Source organism: Neolamprologus multifasciatus, chromosome 18 (genome assembly GCF_963576455.1).
Source record: "Neolamprologus multifasciatus chromosome 18, fNeoMul1.2, whole genome shotgun sequence".
Classification (NCBI taxonomy): domain Eukaryota; kingdom Metazoa; phylum Chordata; class Actinopteri; order Cichliformes; family Cichlidae; genus Neolamprologus; species Neolamprologus multifasciatus.
In genome coordinates this window covers 5,063,750-5,084,657 of record NC_140456.1, presented here as the reverse complement: position 1 = coordinate 5,084,657, position 20,908 = coordinate 5,063,750, and the positions used below count along the sequence as shown (strand labels likewise).

The 20,908-nt window shown below is 38.6% G+C and overlaps 1 protein-coding gene across 1 annotated transcript; it reads right to left on the bottom strand.

Moving 5' to 3' along the window:
• Positions 1-4,174: 4,174 nt before the first annotated feature.
• Positions 4,175-16,589, bottom strand: LOC146497164 (uncharacterized). Its single transcript, XM_085140960.1, has 4 exons — positions 16,329-16,589; positions 12,768-12,983; positions 12,098-12,325; positions 4,175-4,457 (listed from the first exon to the last, which is right to left on the bottom strand). The coding sequence occupies exons 1-4, from the start codon at positions 16,489-16,491 to the stop codon at positions 4,288-4,290; spliced, it is 777 nt and encodes a 258-aa protein (XP_084997086.1). The 5' UTR covers positions 16,492-16,589; the 3' UTR covers positions 4,175-4,287.
• Positions 16,590-20,908: the final 4,319 nt, after the last annotated feature.

The window sequence follows — 20,908 nt, the reverse complement described above, 5'->3', positions numbered from 1 at the left end:
TTGCTGTCATACACTGCAAGAACAGGTAGATGATCACAAATCTCATTAATTATGAGACCGCTTATAGATATGTTTTCTATTTCATAAGTAAATATATTGTCTGTTAGGTTGCCGACTGTACTGTAATCCTGCTGGGCTTAGTGATCACTGGACCATGCTATACATTGTATTAATAAACTCATCTGTCATACTATGCTTGTTTGGAATTAATAGGTCTATGTTGAAATCCCCACAAATGAACATACCTTTTTGATTTGTATTAATAAATGTTTTATCTACCCACTCCTTAAATATTTCAATGTTAGAACCTGGTGTTCTATATATAATTATATATATATAATATATAATCTATATATAATTATATATTATAATAGTATATTATATAATTAATCTATATATAATTCCCAGATGTTAAATTAGTCGATTGTGCTATAATTTCATATGTTGTGCTTTAGTTTCTGTTGTTACCTTCATGGTTTGATGAGTGTAGATCTCTTCAGCTCCTTGGCCCATGTGGCTTGTTAATATTTTTCCAGATCCTGGATGTGTTCAATGACCAGTTCCATTGAGTTTAATAAATATTTTACAGTTTGGAGTCCAGGTATTTTGAATTTAGGTTTCTTTAGGTGCCGTGCTTTCTTAGCTATGTCAGCGTTGTATTTGGTTAGATGGTCATTCATGTAGTCGCTCAATCGCTTTAGTTTTCTCCCTTGCTTCAGCAGTGCATTCCAGTGTTTCCGGTTTACAAATCTTATGACAGCTGGTCTATCACTAACGTTTCTCCTGGGCAGAAGGTGGCATGCCTCAATGTTATTAGAGTCCAGGTCGATCCCTTTTGACTGCAAAAAAACAGCCACCTGTTGCTCTGCAGAGCTAACATCCAGTTCTCCATGCTCTTCTTTGCTGTCAGCAGTCACGGCCCGAGCATATGAGGTTTTATGTTTAGCCCTATGATGATCACATCATTCATTCTCGTGTATTGCTCCAGGTCCGTGACCCTGCTCTCCAGATAGACAATCCATTTCTCCTTCTCTGCATTCTGATTGCGAAGTGACCTCATCTCCCTGACAATGTCGAGGATATATTTCTGTTGTAATTTGATAGCTGATGTTTCTTCAGTTAAAAAGTCCAGTGACTTTTTAATGTCCTCAATTTCCTCAGCTGTTGGTGTTCTCTTAGGCCCCATTTCTGAAGTAGTAGTTAATTTCGACTCACCAAAAACGCTGCTCAGTTGTTGGTGCCTGCTGGAGGATCCTGGGCCTTTTGATAGAACAGTGCTTGTAAGTGGATATCAGGCCCTTGAAGAGCAAAGTTTTGTATTTTGGTCTAGACACCCAAAATGTGATATGATGTGGACGCCAGGTCCTAATAGGTTAATAAAGAAGTTAATAAAGATTTTGATACAAATTGGTGTTACGGTAGCTCCGAGAGGGAGGGGTGTGTTCTTAAATTGCATGCTATTTTAAATTCATGTTGGTTACCTCCTAAGGAATTGTTGACCGCATTAATTAAGTCCGCTGTAATGTTTAATTGGCTAAGTTAATCTGAAAATACCATTGCAGATTTGTTTGAATAATCTTTTTTCATGTCACTGATGGTGGTATAAAAAAGGAAGACATGCTCTTAGCAGACAGGGGAGTTGTGTGTTCAGTGTTTGCTATTATGTGCTCCACTTTTGCTCTGAAACACACAACTTCAGAAGACATTGATGGAGTACGGTTGAGCACCTGGAAAGTGAGGACGAGAATCAATGAACTTAGTATGATTAAGCCCCTTGAATGTGTTGAATCTTCCTGGTCAGTTGCTTCACCAAAAGGCAGATCACACAAAGCCCTGTTTAACAGCTCGTTTGGAAGTACTGTTAGTTTTTCAAAGAGCAGCAGGATTGTGCAGTCGCATATTTTAAAAGCTTTTCAGAATTTCTACAGGCTGGAAAGATGTTGATTCAGGGTTTTGGAACACAATTTAAACCAAAACACAAAATTTACAGGAGATGTAAAGTTTGATGCCAACAGTTTTTATTGAACATACAAGATAAAAAAAAAAAAAAAGCTCTCTAGTATGTTCGACATAAGCACATGGAGGCCAAAAGCAAACAAGGATAAATAAAGATGAAGACTCCCGGGGAACATCTGAGCTCCTTTATGGGAGATGAGTCACCAGCTCCTCCTCCTTTATTATATAATTATCCATATTTTATTATTAAACTGAATTATCTACAATCTTAAACTGGATTTGTTTAATGTCAAAATGGAACACACCACTGTTAAAATGACACATTAGTCCATATGTTATAAATATAAATAATAAATGAGCTTAAAATATGGATAACAAACAATATGAGAACATGGATCAACTTGTCAACATTGTCATTCCCTAAAATACTCCCTTTCCATCTGAAAAGCACTTCCCATTAATGTCAATCCAACTACTACATGGGTAGTTTTTTTTAAACTGATATTTCCAAGTGTGATTCTGAGAAATAGTTCTTTTATATTAAGACCCAAAAATATCTCAAGCACTGTTGAGGCCATGCCAAAGAAAATGAAGAAACTTCAGTAAAGACAAAGCCCATAAACAATAAAACAATGAGGTCAATCCAGTGTATAAATTTCATTAAAAAAAAAACAAAAAAAAACCCCCACCACCAAACAAAATCCCAACAGCAGTTCAGGCAGCGTACAAGTTAGCAAACAGTGCAAAGTTAGTCAACAGTCTTCTGCGTCAAACACTTTCAAACTGTGAACTTCGGAGAAAAAGATGATTTCAATAAAGGCTACCTCACATGTGTAGTTGTTTTTTCAACAGATATTACCAAGTGTGTTTTGGAGAAATAGTTCTTTTTACATCAAGACACTAAAAATATCTCAAGCACTGTCGAGGCCATGCCAAAAAAAATGAAGAAACTTCAGCAAAGACAAAGCCTATAAACTATAAAACAATGTCAGAAAAAGGTGATAAAGGTGCACACATTTTATGGTGCAAGACAAACTGTCTTGTCCATGTGTCAAAACAGAAACTGAGCTTCCGAAAGCCTTTTTAAATTTTCAGTTTTCAATGACCCAAACACTGTTTATGTGTTCTACCATCACCATTTTCTAAGAATGAAACTTAGCATGTAGCATGTTTTCCTAATTGCATTTTCAACTGTACTGGAGAACTAAAATGTTTCACACGGGTGCTGCAACAGTGTGGTTTCTCACTTTTGTGAACTGGCATGTGTTTTTTCAAGTTTCCTTCTGCTTGAATCTTTTCCAGAGGTGCAACAACAATGTGGCTTATCACCTGTGTGAATTCGCATATGTATCTTCAACGGACCCTTCGTAGTAAATCTTTTCCCACAAGTGCTACAAGAATGTGGCTTCTCACCTGTGTGAATTCGCACGTGTGTCTTTAACTGACCCCTCTGAGTAAATCTTTTCCCACAGGTGCAACAACAATGTGGCTTATCACTTCAGTGAATTTGCATGTGTATCTTCAACAGACCCTTTGTTGTAAATCTTTTCCCACACGTGCTACAAGAATGTGGCTTCTAAGCTGTGTGAATTTGCATGTGCATATTCAAAATGTGTTTCAAACTAAATCTCTTCCCACAGGTGGTACAAGAATGTGGCATCTCACCTGTGTGAATTCTGATGTTTAGTCAAAACTGACGTCCGCCTAAATCTTTTCCCACAGGTGGTACAAGAATATGGCTTCTCACCTGTGTGAATTCGCATGTGGCTTTTCAAATTTGGTTTTATATTAAATCTTTTCCCACAAGTGCTACAGGAATATCGTTTTTCATTTGCATGGATTTCCATGTGTATTTTCAAATAGCCTTTCTGATTAAATCTTTTCCCACAGGTGCTACAAGAATGTGGTTTCTCACCTGTGTGAATTCGCATGTGTCTATTCAAGTGTGACTTCTGGCTAAATCTTTTGCCACAGGTGCTGCAAGAATGTGGCTTGTCACGTGTGTGAATTCGCATGTGTCTAGTCAAGTTTGACTTCCAAAGAAATCTTTTGCCACAGGTGCTGCAAGAAAGTGGCTTGTCACCTGTGTGAATTTGCATATGTCGACTCAATGTTACTGACCTATAAAATCTTTTCCCACAGGTGCTACATAAATGTGCTGTCTCGGAATTTTGAACACTCAGGCCTGATACGATTTGCTCCGACTCATTTCTGTGCAAGTTACCATCCTTGATTTCATCCTGATCTGTGTCAGGAGATGTGTGAGAATGGAGCTGGTCACTGCTTGGTTCTGGTTCACTGTGGTCACTTTCTTCACGAGCAGGAAAAGTTTCAGTCTCCTGCTTTAGAACAACCGTTTTTTTCCACTTCAGTGGTACGGAGTTCCAGCTGTTCCTCTTTAATCTGTGAAGGATCCTGGTGTAGACTGGAGTTCTTCTCCTGGTTACAGACCTGCTGATTTGTGAGCCCATCCTTGTCCTTACAGTCATGTTGTGGAAAATCTGAAGGGACATATCAAAAAACATACATTTGAGAAATTACAAGGTAAGCTTAACCATTAGCAGGTCTCTACATGGTAAGCATATGGCTTAGATATACCTATGAAGGCATGTTGTGGGGAGAAACAGTTTTGCTGCTTATGTGAAAACCATTTTGGCTGCTCATTTACAAATTCTACAAATAATATAAACAGATAGTCTACGATGAGAAAATAAAGACGATATATAATCAAACAAAAGCACAAAGTGGGATCTCTTAAATTTTGTTATCAAAGTGCACAAAACATTTAAAAGTTTACTTAAAATTATTCAAAAACTTTACAGGACACTCACTGCAGGATTTATTTATTTATTGTTTAGATTAACCATTCATTGCCTTAAGGTTGGGGAGAATGGGAGGTAGAGCCTACAGCTTTTCAGGTCCCTCTTCTGTGGAAAAAGCTGCCAGTTTGGATTCGGAAAACAGACGCTTTCTCTTAAAAAAAAAAAAAAAAAAAAAAATTAAGCTTAAAAATTTCGTTTTTGATAAAGCATACATTTATAGCTGGATCAGGTGGCCCTGATTAGGCTCATTGAGATTTAAACTGGGTGAGAGAACCAATCTTTCTTATACCTGGGGGTATAGAGTTCCACAGCCTGGGAGCAGAACAGCTAAAAGCTCTGCTTCCCATCGTGGTGAGGCGGAAGGAAGGCACAGAAAGCTGGATAGAAGAAGAAGATCGAAGTGAGCGGACAGAAAAGGTAGTGCTTAACAGGTCAGAAAGGTAAGGAGGTGCGAGGTTATGAAGGTGAGCAGAAGAAGCTTGTGGAATATCCAGAATTTCACTGGGAGTCAGTGAAGTTTCTGAAGAACAGGGGTGATGTGCTGGTAGGAGGGAGTTCTGGTGATAATGCGAGCAGCAGAGTTCTGAACCAGTTGAATCTTATGGAGGGATTTTTGGGGGAGACCATACAAGAGAGAGTTGCAGTAGTCAATGCGGGAGGTAACAAGACTGGGCAAGAATGGATGTAGACTGGGTGACAAGAGAAGGACGAAATCTGTTAATGTTGCGTAGATGGAAATGGAACAGGTGAGATTATTGATGTGAGATTTATAGGAAAGTGAACAGTCTAGGATGACACAAAGGCTCTTAAGCTGAGGAGAAGGGAAAACTGGAGTTATCGATAGTGAGTCAGAAGTGGTTTGCCTTCAAAAGGTTGGATTTGGTGCCAATAAGGAGGATTTCAGTTTTATCCTTAATGAGCTTCAGAAGGAGTAATAAAGGTAATATTAAAACCAAGTAGCTGCTGCCATTGTTGGAAACTGGAATTGGCTGGGCCACGCTATGAATCCTAGGATAGGTTGGGCAGCGAAGGATACACCCGACCCATCCTACAAATCTGGAAATGAAGGACACATTTGGAGGAGTCTTTGAATTTGGACAGCCTTCATCGAGTCGCTGTAACGCAATCGGCCTGCAAATCCTTCAGCCTCTGAAGGATTTGATTTCGTGGCTCAAGAGTTGGGAGTTCGGAAGGTTGCCGGTTCGAGCCCCAGCTTGGACAGTCTCGGCCGTTGTGTCCTTAGGCGAGACACTTCACCCGTTGCCTACTGGTGGTGGTCAGAGGGCCCGGTGGCGCCAGTGTCCAGCAGCCTCGCCTCTGTCAGTGCGCCCCAGGGTGGCTGTGGCTACAATGTAGCATGCCATCACCAGTGTGTGAATGTGTGTGTGAATGGGTGGATGACTAGATGTGTAAAGCGCTTTGGGGTCGCGCCCCCCCGCGTGCACGCACACGCACTAACACATCCTCCAACCACACACACCCATATTTTGCTCCATTGCGGTTTATTTCACACCTCAAACATTTAGTAAACAATTAAGCAAATACAAGTAATCTGCAATAAATTAAAGGTAGTAAGAAAATAAACTACCAACTAATTTACACTACGTCCGCACCTACACGAGTATTTTTGAAAACGCAGCCGTTTCGTCCACATGTAAACGGCGTTTCGAATCACCAAAAACAGATTTTTTAAAAAACTCCTTTTTTGCGTTTACGTGTGGACGAGGAATACAGAGTTTATCACGCAACGTCAAAGGTATGTGCCTTTTTTCACGTCACGCTGTGCGCCACGTTGTTTACATGAGATGAATTGCAGGATGGTAGATAGAGACAAAATACTGTTAATCTGACTATCTGCAGGTTTTACACGCAGTTACTGTCCCTCCATTTACAAAGGCAGAGGCGTCACGATGTGATTATTTTACGTGTATTTTTTTTTCCCCCCTGTAATAATATTCAACATTGCTATCAATACATTTTTCAAAAAATGCCTCTGTGCAAAATAGGTTTAAAAACATAAACAACTGTGGGATACTGTTTGTCCGTGATTTGAATTAATTGAAGACTGGGATTTCTAATTAAATGAAAGGTTTTTAAGTATATCTGAGACCAGACGTTTTGGTCTAAGTTAACTGATAAATCCGCTTCCCATTTTGCAATAGGAAGTGATATTGATTCATCTGTTTTAGAAAGCATTCTGTATATTTTGGAAAGTAATTTGGGGGTTTTAAGAGTAAGAAATTGTACCACACTTGGTGGTGTTTGTAGTTCAACTTGACCCGCTTTAAATTTCTTTTTTACTATGGATTTAATTTGTTGATATTCTAAAAAGCTTTTCTTGTTGATCCCATATTGTGTAACTAGTCTGTCAAATGGAATAAATTCTGTTCCTTCTAATATATGTTCTTAGTATTTGATTCCTGCACCACTCCAATCTGGAAAGTTTATCATATTATTGTTTTGTAATATGTCAGGGTTGTTCCAGATAGGTGTACGTTTGCATGGGATTAATGAAGACTCCGTCAATTTTAGAAACTCCCACCATGCTGTCAGAGAAGAGCTGATGCTGACGCTTTTGAAGCATTCATGTTGTTGGATATTTGAGCTGATAAATGTTAGGTCTGAAATCTCTAGATTATTGCAAAGTGCTTGTTCTACATCTAGCCAAGGTTTGTCTAAGAAGGTATGTTTTAGCCATCCTGAGATAAACTGAAGAAGTAGTGCTGAAAGTTAGGTAGTTCTAATCCTCCTTTATCCTTGGTCTTTTGTAGTGTTTTTAAGCTAATAATTGGGGGTTTATTTTTCCAAAGGAATTTGGACATATATGAATCTAGAGACCTGAACCAATCTTGTGCCGGTTTAGTTGGGATTATTGAGAATAAAAAATTTTTGGTAAGACCATCATTTTTATAGCGGCAACCCTTCCCATGAGTGATATGGGTAGACATTTCCACCTAGCCAGATCACCTTCTACTTTCTTTAAAAGTGGGATATGGTTTAATTTAGTTAGATCTGCAAGCTTGGGAAAAACGTTAATACCTAAAAATTTATATTTCCCGATTGCAGTGGTGTAGAAGAAGAATTATGGAAGGAGCAATTAATCGGAAGGACTGTGGATTTTGGCCAGTTAATTGAGTAATCTGATATTCTTACAAGAGTTTATCAATTCAATCACCCCAGAGATATTGGTTTGTGAGCTTTGGAGAGAAAGTAACACATCATCTGCATAAAGGCTGATTTTAAGTTCCACGTTCTTGCATTTTATGCCCTTAATTACTGAATTCTGTCTAATTGCTGCTGCTAGTGGTTCAATAGAAATTGCAAACAGTGAAGGGGAGAGTGGGCGGCCCTGCCTGGTGCAATAATTGTTTAAACAAAATCAGGCAGGTGCATACATTTTGGCACTGTTGTCATTTTATTGATTCCAAAACCTTTAGAACTAATTATTGGAACTCAAATTGGCTTAGTAAGCTCAGTGACCCCTGACCTACATTTACAGGTGAATCCATTAATGAGAAATAGTATTTAAGGGGGTCAATTGTAAGTTTCCCTCCTCTTAATTTTCTCTGAAGAGTAGCAACATGGGGGTCTCAAAACAACTCTCAAATGACCTGAAGACAAAGGCTGTTCACCATCATGGTTTAGGGGAAGGATACAGAAAGTTGTCTCAGAGATTTAAGCTGTCTGTTTCCACAGTTAGGGACATATTGAGAAAATGGAAGACCACAGGCTCAGTTCAAGTTAAGGCTCGAAGTGGCAGACCAAGAAAAATCTCGGATAGACAGAAGTGACGAATGGTGAGAACATTCCGAGTCAACACACAGACCAGCACCAAAGACCTACAACATCATCTTGCAGCAGATGGAGTCACTGTGCATCGTTCAACCATTTCAGGCACTTTACACAAGGAGATGCTGTATGCAAGGGTAATGCAGAGGAAGCCTTTTGAATGAATGAATGAATGAATGCTTTATTGGCCATATGCAGGTTGCCCCGCAGAGGAATAGGACCCCCCCCCCCCGCCCGACTTACACACACAAGACATCACATGGGAATACAGTCGGAGATTGGCAGCGTTACAGAGAAAACACTGAAAAAAAGTACACAACAATGGGAAAAGTACAACAGGAAATAAAGAGACCTCTACTCATGCTGGGCACCTATGGGAGGACAGCATAAGAACAGGAAACAAAAAAACTCCTCTGCACAAAAAAAGCACATAAATGTCCACATTACAACTGTTACGGTCGCTGACCTCTAGTGGCTCTCCCTCCGTAGAAGAGGGTTTTTTCTCCTTTTTTTGTGTTGCAGGTCTGCCTCATGAGTCACAGCTGAGGTGTGTTCCAGCTCGTCAGCCACGGCATATAGTCTGCTATCCTAAACTGCCACACCCCTGCCACTTCCCCCATTTTTGCCAGAGCTGTGAGCTGTAGTGTTTTGGGCAGCAGGCCTTAGTGTGTGTGTGTGTGTGTGTGTGTGTGTGTGTGTGTGTGTGTGTGTGTGTGTGTGTGTGTGTGTGTGAGTGAGAGAACTTAAACTCTGTGAATCTTTGGTTTTCTTTCTTTTATTGTAAGCAAAGGTGTGCCCTTACTGTGTTATTTAGTTCATCGTTGTGGAAGCAGGTAGGGGTTCTCTGCCATTTTTGTTTCAACTGTTTTCTCCTGTTTTTGGTTAGGCAGGGAGCTCAGCCATCGTATTTTGTTTTGGTTAGAGAGTACTTGGTTTGATTTTTAGCTAAAGGGGGTGTTGTTTGTTGTTTTGGCTTTGGAGACCCTGAAGAAAAGAGCTTCCCTGTGTTTATTTTTTACTGCAGTAGTTTTGGACAATAAATCATTTTTAATGACATCTATTCTCCAGTAGTTTATGTTTTCTCTTTCACTTTGTGTTACCCCTCAGGCCAGTCAGCACTTTGTTTTTAAGTGGGGCGTAACAACAACATTGGAGCACGTGACAAGCCACAGAGTTGGGTAGGGGGTGAGGAGTAATCCGAAGGAAACACAGCAGTCCTCCTGCACAGCGCTACCATTCCAGCGCGACACTGAGACCCGCCGTCTTCCCCCACAGGAAACAAGCATCGAAGGCGTTTGGAGAGGGAGGGGGATGAGTGCGTGCTTATCAGTGTAAGTGTATGCGTGTCCAGAGTTCAGCTGAGACAGTCCTTCGCCCTATCAGGCTCTGTAAACAGTCTGCTAGCCAACCCAGGTGGCCTTGGGATGGGAAGAACAGTCATCACATAGACGTTATCAGGGAGTTGTTGTTGCTCTGCACCAGCCTTGGGCCCGCAGCTGGCGCCATGGTTTCCGCATGTTGAATTTGTAGATTTTTCTGTTATGCGAGCAGCTCAGCAGAATTTAAAGCTGATTCATTAACACTCAGATGCTGGTCTCTCGATCTCCCGTTGGAGAGCCGCGAGCCTCCCCATGATGGTATCAAACTTCTGTTCCGTGGTGTTGTCATTCTTTTGATTCTGAGATCCCACAACTGCAGTGACCCGTTCTGTGATGTGATCCAACTTTCGCTCAAGGGTCTCAATTTGAGCAGGCCTCTCTCTGATGTATCCCACCATACGCTCAATGGTGTTGTTTTGAGCCTTCACAGCAGCTGTAAGCGTCTCCAAGGTGTTAACCATGCTGCATTCATTGTGAGAGGTCGCGCTTCGTCCCGTCACTTCGATTCCAGCGGACAAGCCAGCTTCATTCTGGAATAAGGTGCTGTGGGCTGATGAAACTAAAAATGAGCTATTTGGGCATAACAAGAGGTGTTATGCACGGACTGGGAATCTTGTCAAAGTTGAGGGACATGTCCTTTTTTGTGGTGCCCAAATTTATGCACCTGCCTGATTTTGTTTAAACAATTATTGCACACTTTCTGTAAATCCAATAAACTTCATTTCACTTCTTAAATATCACTGTGTGTGTCTCCCATATGATATATTTAACTGACATTTTTTATTGTAACAACCAACGATTTATACAGGAATATAATGACTATTAACAAGGTTGCCCAAACTTTTGCATCCCACTGTATTTCCCTATATGAATAACATAGAATTGAACTGAGTGAAGGAGGCCATGTTAGAGAAACTGAAGAATCATTTATGCACAAATCATAGTGGCAGTTGTTTTTTTTAAATAGGATATGGGAGACTTTTCTTTAATAATGTCATATCACCTCACACAAGGAATGAGAGTTCCTAAGAGAGTTTCATGACTCTTAGTGCAATGGAACCCTGTTTGTATATTTTCTTAATTTTCTTCTCTCGTATGCTTTCATAAAGTCAGTACTGTTAGGGCAGTTAGCATTCTCTTAAAATCTGTTTGTATGTTTTATTTACTGGTGGCCACTTATTGGTGTATATTATATTATATAAAAAAAGAAAGAAATACAGAAACAACATAATTTAAAAAGATGTTTGAAACTCAAGAGGTCAGAAATTCCAACAAGCGGAGCATTTTTAAAAGCAGGGTCAAACCTATACTTCTCTATAGTTCATAAACATGGAGCAGGACAAAGACAGCGCTCTGTATGTTATAGACAGTCATCAACATCTGCTTGCAGCCAATCCTCTGTATCCAGTGGCCAGAGAAGATTAAAAAAATGTAGTCAAAAACAAACCAGGAACCAATAGCATCACTGCACAGGCCTTGTGCTGGAATCCAAAGGGACAGAAGAAGAAAGAACCAGAAACGCATGGCACAAGAGCACAACTATCATATTGTTGTGTAGTTTGTTAAAAGCTTAGTTTCAAATCAATATTTTAAACTGATTGTTCAGTCCTAATGGGGATAATTATGTTATCTACTAAAGGTCCAGTGGATGTACTTAGTCATAATGTATAGGGGTGTCTCTAGAATTTTGTTCATATGGGTGACCATATGGGGGCTATTGAAAACTTTGAGGTGGCACACCAAAAGCATAATTTAAGGTTTTGTTTTTTTACATGTTGATATCAAATATAGGTCACTTGAAAAATGTGGCAGAAGGAGTGATGAATGCAATTCGTAAGGGACAAACAAAGTGACAATATGAATGACAAATGTATATGCAGGAATAATTGACAATGTTTCAACTCATTGTAGGGTGTCTTCCTCTCTCTTGTACTCAACTTAATTATTTCCAACTTAGGACAGTCCTGACAGGGGCGACACTTGGAGGGCTAGACATTTTGGCTCTTAGAATATTACGTCAGTTTCCTTGTTGCAGTTCGTCCTTAGATTTGTCATGTGTCCCTATAACATATCTCTGAGGTCTCATTAGGACCCAACGTGAATTAGATTTCTTAATACAAAACTGAATCTATCTATTAAAGTTTTGCATACCTATTCTGTGCAACTTTACTTCAGGGTTCCACATGATGCCCAGCTCCTGCCCGGTCCAGATGATGATGCCCTTGGTTTCCTGCTTCAGTGAAAGCTGGTCTTCTTCCTGATTGGTGGAGATTTCCTCTTGTTCATCTTTAGTCTGTGGAGGATCTGTGTCCTGCTGGTCCAGACTGGAGTTTCTCTCCTGGCTACAGTTTTCCTTACAATCATGTTGCTGTGGGAGGTCTTGATGGACACAACACACAAGAAAAAAGTTACACTGTGAGCAGGTCTCTCAGATATGTGAGCGATATTTAAATATTATCTCTCATGCAGTGAACAGAGAAGAATTCTGTTTACATGCAGAAAGTCATCATTTATGAGGCGTACAGCTCGCTACTCCAACTTGGTCCTTGTGGCCAATAATCCAGTTTTCATCGTCTCAACATTTTTCTACATACTGTGTACAGTTCTGGGCTAACATGACTTAAATCTGGTGGAAATATTAGTTTTTATTAAACAACAGAAGATTTGAAACCCAGTTTTTATTTTACTATGCTAACAGAAAACATGTCTTCAGTGAGGCAGTATCCCAGGCGGTAATGCACGCCATGTGTCTTTGTGACATTTTGTTATAAGTCATATTCATTTCTATATTATAAAATCTGTATGTTACACTTTTACATACCTATTCTGGTCAGCTTTACTCCAGGTTTCCACAACAAATCCAGCTGTTCTCCGGTCCAGACATTAATCCCTTCATCCTCCTGCTTCAGTTCAAGCTGCTCTCCTTCCTCACTGCTGCAGGTTTCCTCCTGTTCCTCTTTAATCTTTGGAGGCTCTGTGTCCTGCTGGTCCAGACTGGAGCTCCTTTCCTGGTCACTGACCTGCTGATCATCCAGACCTTTGTGTTCAACAAAGAGACACAAGAAAATAGTGACTAATGTGATGATAAGAAAGATCAAGAAGGATGAAAAGGGGTCACCTATTGAGAATTTAGCTTATGGTTTCACGGGCTCTTGCATTCTTGCAGATGTTGCCACAGAAACATTCACTCATAGTCATTTGTTCATTGGGTGATGCTGATAACCTTACAACTGTCTGGGGTGTAATTCCTAGATTTGACTGCCAGTGATCATCACACAATGTGAATAAACAAACAAACAAATGAACAGCAGCATGATCTGAATATGATGACATGAAAGCTTAAAGTATTTTACAATGGCAAGTAAGATATGCTATAGAGCAGGGCGATATGACCAAAAATACTTATCACGATATACATTTGAAAATTTGCGATAACGATGTAACTGACAATATAATTGACACTAGACAGAATACTTTATTTTACTTTATTAACTCCACAACTTTATTAGTGCAAAAAACCCCAAAAAATTCATCAATGTATTTTCACTTAAACAATCAGCTGTGTTTTTATATGCATTAAAGTTATATAAAAATTTAACAGTGCAAATGCAAAATCCTTGCTGACAGTTTAACCAAAAGGCATTTCCGGTGGAAATTGACATATCCTCATCATAACCATGTATAATATCCACAAAACTTAAAAGAGGTTATACACACACAATACGGTAATATTATGTTGAAGCACAGTACGTATCACTCCGCGAGGCTCCTGCCTACGATAGCCGTAATGCTCCGACAATCCATCAAGCGGTGCGGGTTCGTAGCTTAGCAAAGCCGTACTAAAACATTTGACAGATATTCGAGCGCCGTGTACCACATAAAATTGTTTCGAGGTCAGTAAACACAACCAGAATTTATACATAAGGCACACGGGATTATAAGTGGCACTGTCGATTTTCAGAAAAAACAAAAGATCGATTTTAAATGTGCCGCATTTTCTAAAACACACGGTAATAACGACGGCCCGCTAGCATGCTCTACCAAATATAGTGCTTTGTTTTGTATCTGACGGACGAAAGCTAAACAGTTCCACACCACTGAAGTTGCAGCATTTTTACAAACCAGTTCTGGTTCATCCGTTTCATTCAACGATCCGCTTTCGCCTAGTGCTGTTCAATATAACGATATATATCGGATGACGATATAAAAACATCTATCATTTCATTTTACGCTATTGTTTGTTTCGTGGTGTCGCAAAATAAACTGTTTACGGCAACATTTTTTCATCGTTTTGATGGTCACTGTAGTGGCTATATTCATTTCTTAAAGTTCTCTGTTTCTCTTATATTTAATATAACCACACTACGGACGGACAAGCGCCTGTTTTTATGCGTTGTGGTTAGCAACAACGACGGCATGTCCGCTTGTTTATGTTCCACATAAACCTTTCACAATAAAGCTCAAGATCCTGTTGAGACTTTTAAAAATAAACTGAATCACGTGAAAGAGCAGATTATTTACGGATGAGAAGTACAAAAAAGACGCCAGGTGCTAAAAAATAAACCTTAGACTCAAACGTTAGAACAGGCTTTTCCCCGCAGCACGCCCTGTAATAAATACTCACAAAGAAAACGGCGGCTGTTACAACTTATGTCTAAAAATGTATCGTTTCATGCATCGGTTAAAACACTCGACTCCAGCTACATGACGCGCAGCTGGAAACACTTCACGCAAGTCGAGCTGCCCGAGATTCACAGAATTTACAGAAAATGTTACAATTTTGTGACTTATATCGTTATCGGGACGATAGAATTCTTATATTGGGATTTGAGATTTTGGTCATATCGCACAGCCGTACCTTCACCCTTCTCATTTTCCGTCGTTGAAATGCTTTTTCCGTCATGTGCGTATGAAAACAAAGGCACTGCGCATGCGCGTTTTACCCATATTCTATCGCCATATTTCATTTTATTATCGTTGCCTAACACTATACTGGTATTACCGTGAACAGTATGATATGGCCCAGCTAGGGCTGGGCTATATCATACCGTTCACGGTAATACCGGTGTAATTTTTAGGATTAACATCCTCAATTTGTTTTGACTGGTCCTTCTTTTTGGAGCTACCAGGTTCTGCCTCATCTTTATTGATAGCCAGTGAAGATGAAATCAATGAAAAAATGTTGTTGTATGCTGTTAAGAAGGTATTTTGTGACACCACAAAACAAACAACAGTATATAATTTTAAACAATAGATGTTTTCATTTCATCTGATATATTTCGTCATATTGCACAGCCCTAACACAGCCCTAGTGTAGGCGATCGTGGCTCAAGAGTTGGGAGTTCGCCTTGTAATCGGAAGGTTGCCGGTTCGAGCCCCGGCTCGGACAGTCTCGGTCGTTGTGTCCTTGGGCAAGACACTTCACCTACCGCCTACTGGTGTTGGCCAGAAGGGCCGATGGCGCGATATGGCAGCCTCGCTTCTGTCAGTCTGCCCCAGGGCAGCTGTGGCTACAACTGTAGCTGCCTCCACCAGTGTGTGAATGTGAGAGTGAATGGGTGGATGACTGGACGTGTAAAGCGCTTTGGGGTCCCTAGGCGGGACTAGTAAAAGCGCTATACAAATAAAGGCCATTTACCATTTACCATTTAACATTAGCCTACTACAACTACCTTGTTTTAGTTGTTGTAGCTATCTAGGTTATGTCCCACTTCGGAATCTTCGATGTACTATTGCTGTGTGACTCACTACTATTACTGAAGGCTGCATTACAACCTGCTAGCTGCAAATAATCATGTGCAGTTCTAAAAGCAAACAGAAAGAAAACCTATTACTGATACAGAAAGTATTTTCTATACTCTATAAAACTGCAGCCTTACCTAATGTCCACCCTACTGTTACTCATTTTACATCACGATTTAAAAATTTACTTGGGATTGCTGCACACGATTGTTTGTGGCTAGCAGGATGTTAATGCTATGAATCAAGTCTAACAGTCTTTAGTCTATGAAATAACTTTAGCTAAAGCCAGCTAACAATGTTAGCTCGGTGGCTAGTAGCCTTCAGGTATCACAATAATTCACACGGCAATAGTACATTCATGTAGTTGTAAAAAGCATGAAAATATACCAAATAATCCGGACCAAAGTATTTAGAATACGTTATTCACATTGAGTAATTTAACGGAATACGTTATAAACTACATTTGGCCCATGTAATCTTTAGTGGAAAACATTTTAAAAGTAACCTTCTCAACACTGCACAGATATAACTGCATACACTTTACTGGGGTGTATTACAAGTTTAGATCAATGGTTTAGATCATGCCCACGTGAATCACACGATAATCCCGCAACCCCCACACCTCTACAAATTTACACACCTGCATTGTGTGACTTTATCCCGGGTCTGATATTAAGCAGTCTTAGGTGACGGATCTCTTCCTCATACCGGACGATCGTTTTTTCAAACTCTGAGAAGATTTCTTCTGCAGCAGAAGTTAATCTCTCCTTGATAAACTCTCTCAGATGCTGAACTGAAGACATTATTGCAACGACAACCGATGCCGCCAAAACACCATCTTCAAACTTAACTCGGGATCGCGACGGGATCTCTCAGTGGCGCCCTTGCCGCTCTTCTTCTTCTACTGAACTTACGGTAGACTGGAGATATCAAAGGTGTAATACTGCCCTCACCAGGTCTCCTAATTTATCTGGTACGGTCCATGAAGTGGAATAAAATAAAAATATACAAATACATTAATATAAATATACTACAGACATTTAGAGCACAGAGAAATTTATGATCACGGACAATTAGGATGAGGCTGTTGTTTTAATTGTGGTCGCCTTTCTCTTCCCTTCTGATAATATCAGCTGTGTAGTGAAAATTCATTTAGTTTGACAAATCAAACATCCCACAATTAAAAATCCACAAGCCACTGCTGCACTGAGATAATATTTTCTACTCAGGCAAAAGAAGTCCACTGTCTAAAATTGAAAGTTGCGTTTTTATGGTCTAAGAAGCTTGGAAAGAAAAGCGTCTGGACTTCTTAAGTTGTTCTTAAGTTGCTTGAAGACGTTTCACCTCTCCCCTGAGAAGCTTATTCAGTTCTAGAGTCAAATGGTGGAGAGACCCAGATTTACCTAGCCCCACCCTATCATATGATTTCTTGAGGTCAGATGGCCCAGGGTGTGAGTGGGCGTTAAGGCGTCTGGGAAGGGATCTCAAAACTGGATTATAGATGGCCGACAGTTGGTGTCGTAAGCCACCGCCTCTGTGCAAAATGGTCGCTCACAGTGGACATACAGTGGCTTGCAAAAGTATTCGGCCCCCTTGAACTTTTCCACATTTTGTCACATTACAGCCACAAACATGAATCAGTTTTATTGGAATTCCACGTGAAAGACCAATACAAAGTGGTGTACACGTGAGAAGTGGAATGAAAATCATACACGATTCCAAACATTTTTTACAAATAAATAACTGATAACTGTAATAATGTTTGATAACTCTGAAAAAGGTTTGATTTTCATTGGTCTTTCACATGGAATTCCAATAAAATTGATTCATATTTGTGGCTGTAATGTGACAAAATCTGGAAAATACGTTTACAAGCCACTGTAAATACATACTTATTAATATCTAAACCATGCTTAACATTCTATTGAATCCTATGTTTCCCCCAATTCCTATCATTACTTTCCCCACACAATAAACAAGGAATGAAGTAAATGTATAAACCTAGCTACCGTGATAGATATGATTTTGATACAATTTAGCGTAGTTATATATCCAATGGGTCATCAACTTATCAGTTTCCTATTCTTTCAAAAGCAGCTTTCAAAACATCTTTATTAACTGACTAATGCTTGGACATTGCTGTAGGTCCACAGGAAAACTGTTCAACAGTTTTACCACACAAATGGTAATACAAAATATTTTAACCTTTGTCCGTGCTTTAAGAGTCTTCAGATTTCATTTTCCCCTCAATTTATAGTCCCCTTCTATGTCAAAAAACATCCTCTGCATATATCCTGGTAACATATTGTATCTGGCTTTGTACATAGTTTTTGCAGTTTTATATTTTAAAAGATTCATAAACTTCAGAATTTTTAATTTCAAGAACATAATGTTAGTGTGATCTCTAAATCCTGCTTTAGTAATCATCCTGGTAGCTTTTTTCTGAATTTTACATAACGGTCGAAGTGAAGTTTTCTATTTATTTCCCCAGATTTCCACACAGTATTACAAATATGGCAGTATAAGTGAACAGTAAAATACCCGGAGTTTTGGAAAAATGCAAAAAATGTTTAGCTTTACTCAGTACAGAGTTGTTTCTTGACAGTTTAGCTTGTATATGCTTTATGTGAGGTTTCCAGCAAATTTTGTATAAGAAACTTGCTCTACTTCAACATAATTTATCAACAATTTTGCTCCAGCATCTTTTTTACAATGTCCAAATAATATAAATGTAGTTTTATTCAAATTTAGTGATAACTTGTTTCTGTCAAACCATGTTTTCAGTTTAATCATTTCTGGTGTGACAATTTCCAAAAGCTGCTGTGAATTCTCTCCAGCACAAAAAAATATTTGTATCATCTGCAAATAAAATAAAAATGTAATATATCAGATGTTTTACATATATCATTGATGTACAGGATAAACAGTTTTGGTCCCAATACTGATCTCTGTGTAACTCCACAAACAATGTCCAGGCACTCTGATTGATATTCACCAAGCTTCACAAACTGTTGCCTGTCTCTCAAATAACTCCTGACTCACTCTAGCACTACTCCTCTAATGCCACAGTACTCCACTTTATCAAGTAATATTTCATGATTAATTATGTCAAAAGCTTCTTTTTTTTTTAGGTCAATGAAAACATCAACTGTGTATTGTCTATATTATTGGTGATATTTTCAATAAGTTCCATTAATGCCATGGATGTTGACCTGTTTGGTCTGAAACCATACTGACTGTCCATTATTATTTTATATTTATCTATAAATTTGTCAAGTCTATTAATGAAAACTTTTTCCAGTATTTTTGAAAATTGTGAAAGTAGAGAAACAGGCCTGTAATTTGTGAATTGGTGTCTTTCTCCATTTTTAAACAGTGGTATTACTTTCGCTGTTTTTACTTGTGTTGGGAATTGACCAGTTTGTAGAGACAAATTGCAAATGTGTGTTAAGGGTTTGGAGATGCCATCGATAACTTTCTTAACGATTTCCATATCAATGTCATCAAAGTCTGCAGAATTTTTTGTTTGTGATTTCCCGACAATATCAATGATTTTCTTTTCTTCTACCACCGTTAAAAACATTGAATGAGGATTACGTTGAATGAGTTTAGTTTCTTTCTCTGCACAATTTCTTGTATCAGGAATTCTATCAGCCCAACACTTACAAAGAATTTATTGAACTCATTAAACACATCACTCATGTTACTAATATTTCTATCATTATTAGTGAAATACAAAGGATAATTTAACTGCCTAGAACCATTTTTAATGATGGCATTTAATGTTTTCCAAATCCCTTTAATGTTATTTTTATTCATATTTAATAATTTCTCATGATATTCCTTTTTACATGACCTCAAAACACTAGTTAATTTATTTTTATATTTTTTCTATTTATTTTCAGCTTCTATACTTCTGTTCTTTATAAATTCTCTATTTAAGATATTTTTCTTTTACATGCATTTTGTAATCCTTTTGTGCATACATGCCACATGCCCGATTTTTCCGGGAGAATCCCGAATTTCAGTGCCCCTCCCAAAAATCTCCCTGAGCCACCATTCTCCCGAATTTCTCCCGATTTTCCACCCAGACAACAAAATTGAAAAACCATATCCCAGATTGGCCCAGCCAATTCCAGTTTGCAACAATGGCTACTACTACTGCAGCTACTTAGTTTTAATATTACTGTTATTACTCTTTCTGGGTCGTAAAATAAACTTTTAACATATTTTCAGGCGAGAATGTAGCTGTGTAAACTTCAAATATCTGAACCAGCGAGAACAGCAAAGTCCTGGCACATCGTTTTCTTTTGTGATCCATGGGCACGCTGCATATTTTTGTTCTTTGCTATATTTCTTTAGTTGGCAAACACTATCATATAACAGTGTGAATTTTCCTTAAAAAATCTCATAAGCTTTATCAATATTTTTTTCCTTATACAGCATCTCCCATTCTTGCTTAAGCAAACCACTTTTAAATGCATTTATGGACTCCTCTGTTCTCACTCATTTGTATTTTGTTGTATTTTCCTGTTTGACCTTCCTGTTATTGCTGTCATACACTGCAAGAACAGGTAGATGATCACAAATCTCATTAATTATGAGACCGCTTATAGATATGTTTTCTATTTCATAAGTAAATATATTGTCTGTTAGGTTGCCGACTGTACTGTAATCCTGCTGGGCTTAGTGATCACTGGACCATGCTATACATTGTATTAATAAACTCATCTGTCATACTATGCTTGTTTGGAATTAATAGGTCTATGTTGAAATCCCCACAAATGAACATACCTTTTTGATTTGTATTAATAAATGTTTTATCTACCCACTCCTTAAATATTTCAATGTTAGAACCTGGTGTTCTATATATAATTATATATATATAATATATAATCTATATATAATTATATATTATAATAGTATATTATATAATTAATCTATATATAATTCCCAGATGTTAAATTAGTCGATTGTGCTATAATTTCATATGTTGTGCTTTAGTTTCTGTTGTTACCTTCATGGTTTGATGAGTGTAGATCTCTTCAGCTCCTTGGCCCATGTGGCTTGTTAATATTTTTCCAGATCCTGGATGTGTTCAATGACCAGTTCCATTGAGTTTAATAAATATTTTACAGTTTGGAGTCCAGGTATTTTGAATTTAGGTTTCTTTAGGTGCCGTGCTTTCTTAGCTATGTCAGCGTTGTATTTGGTTAGATG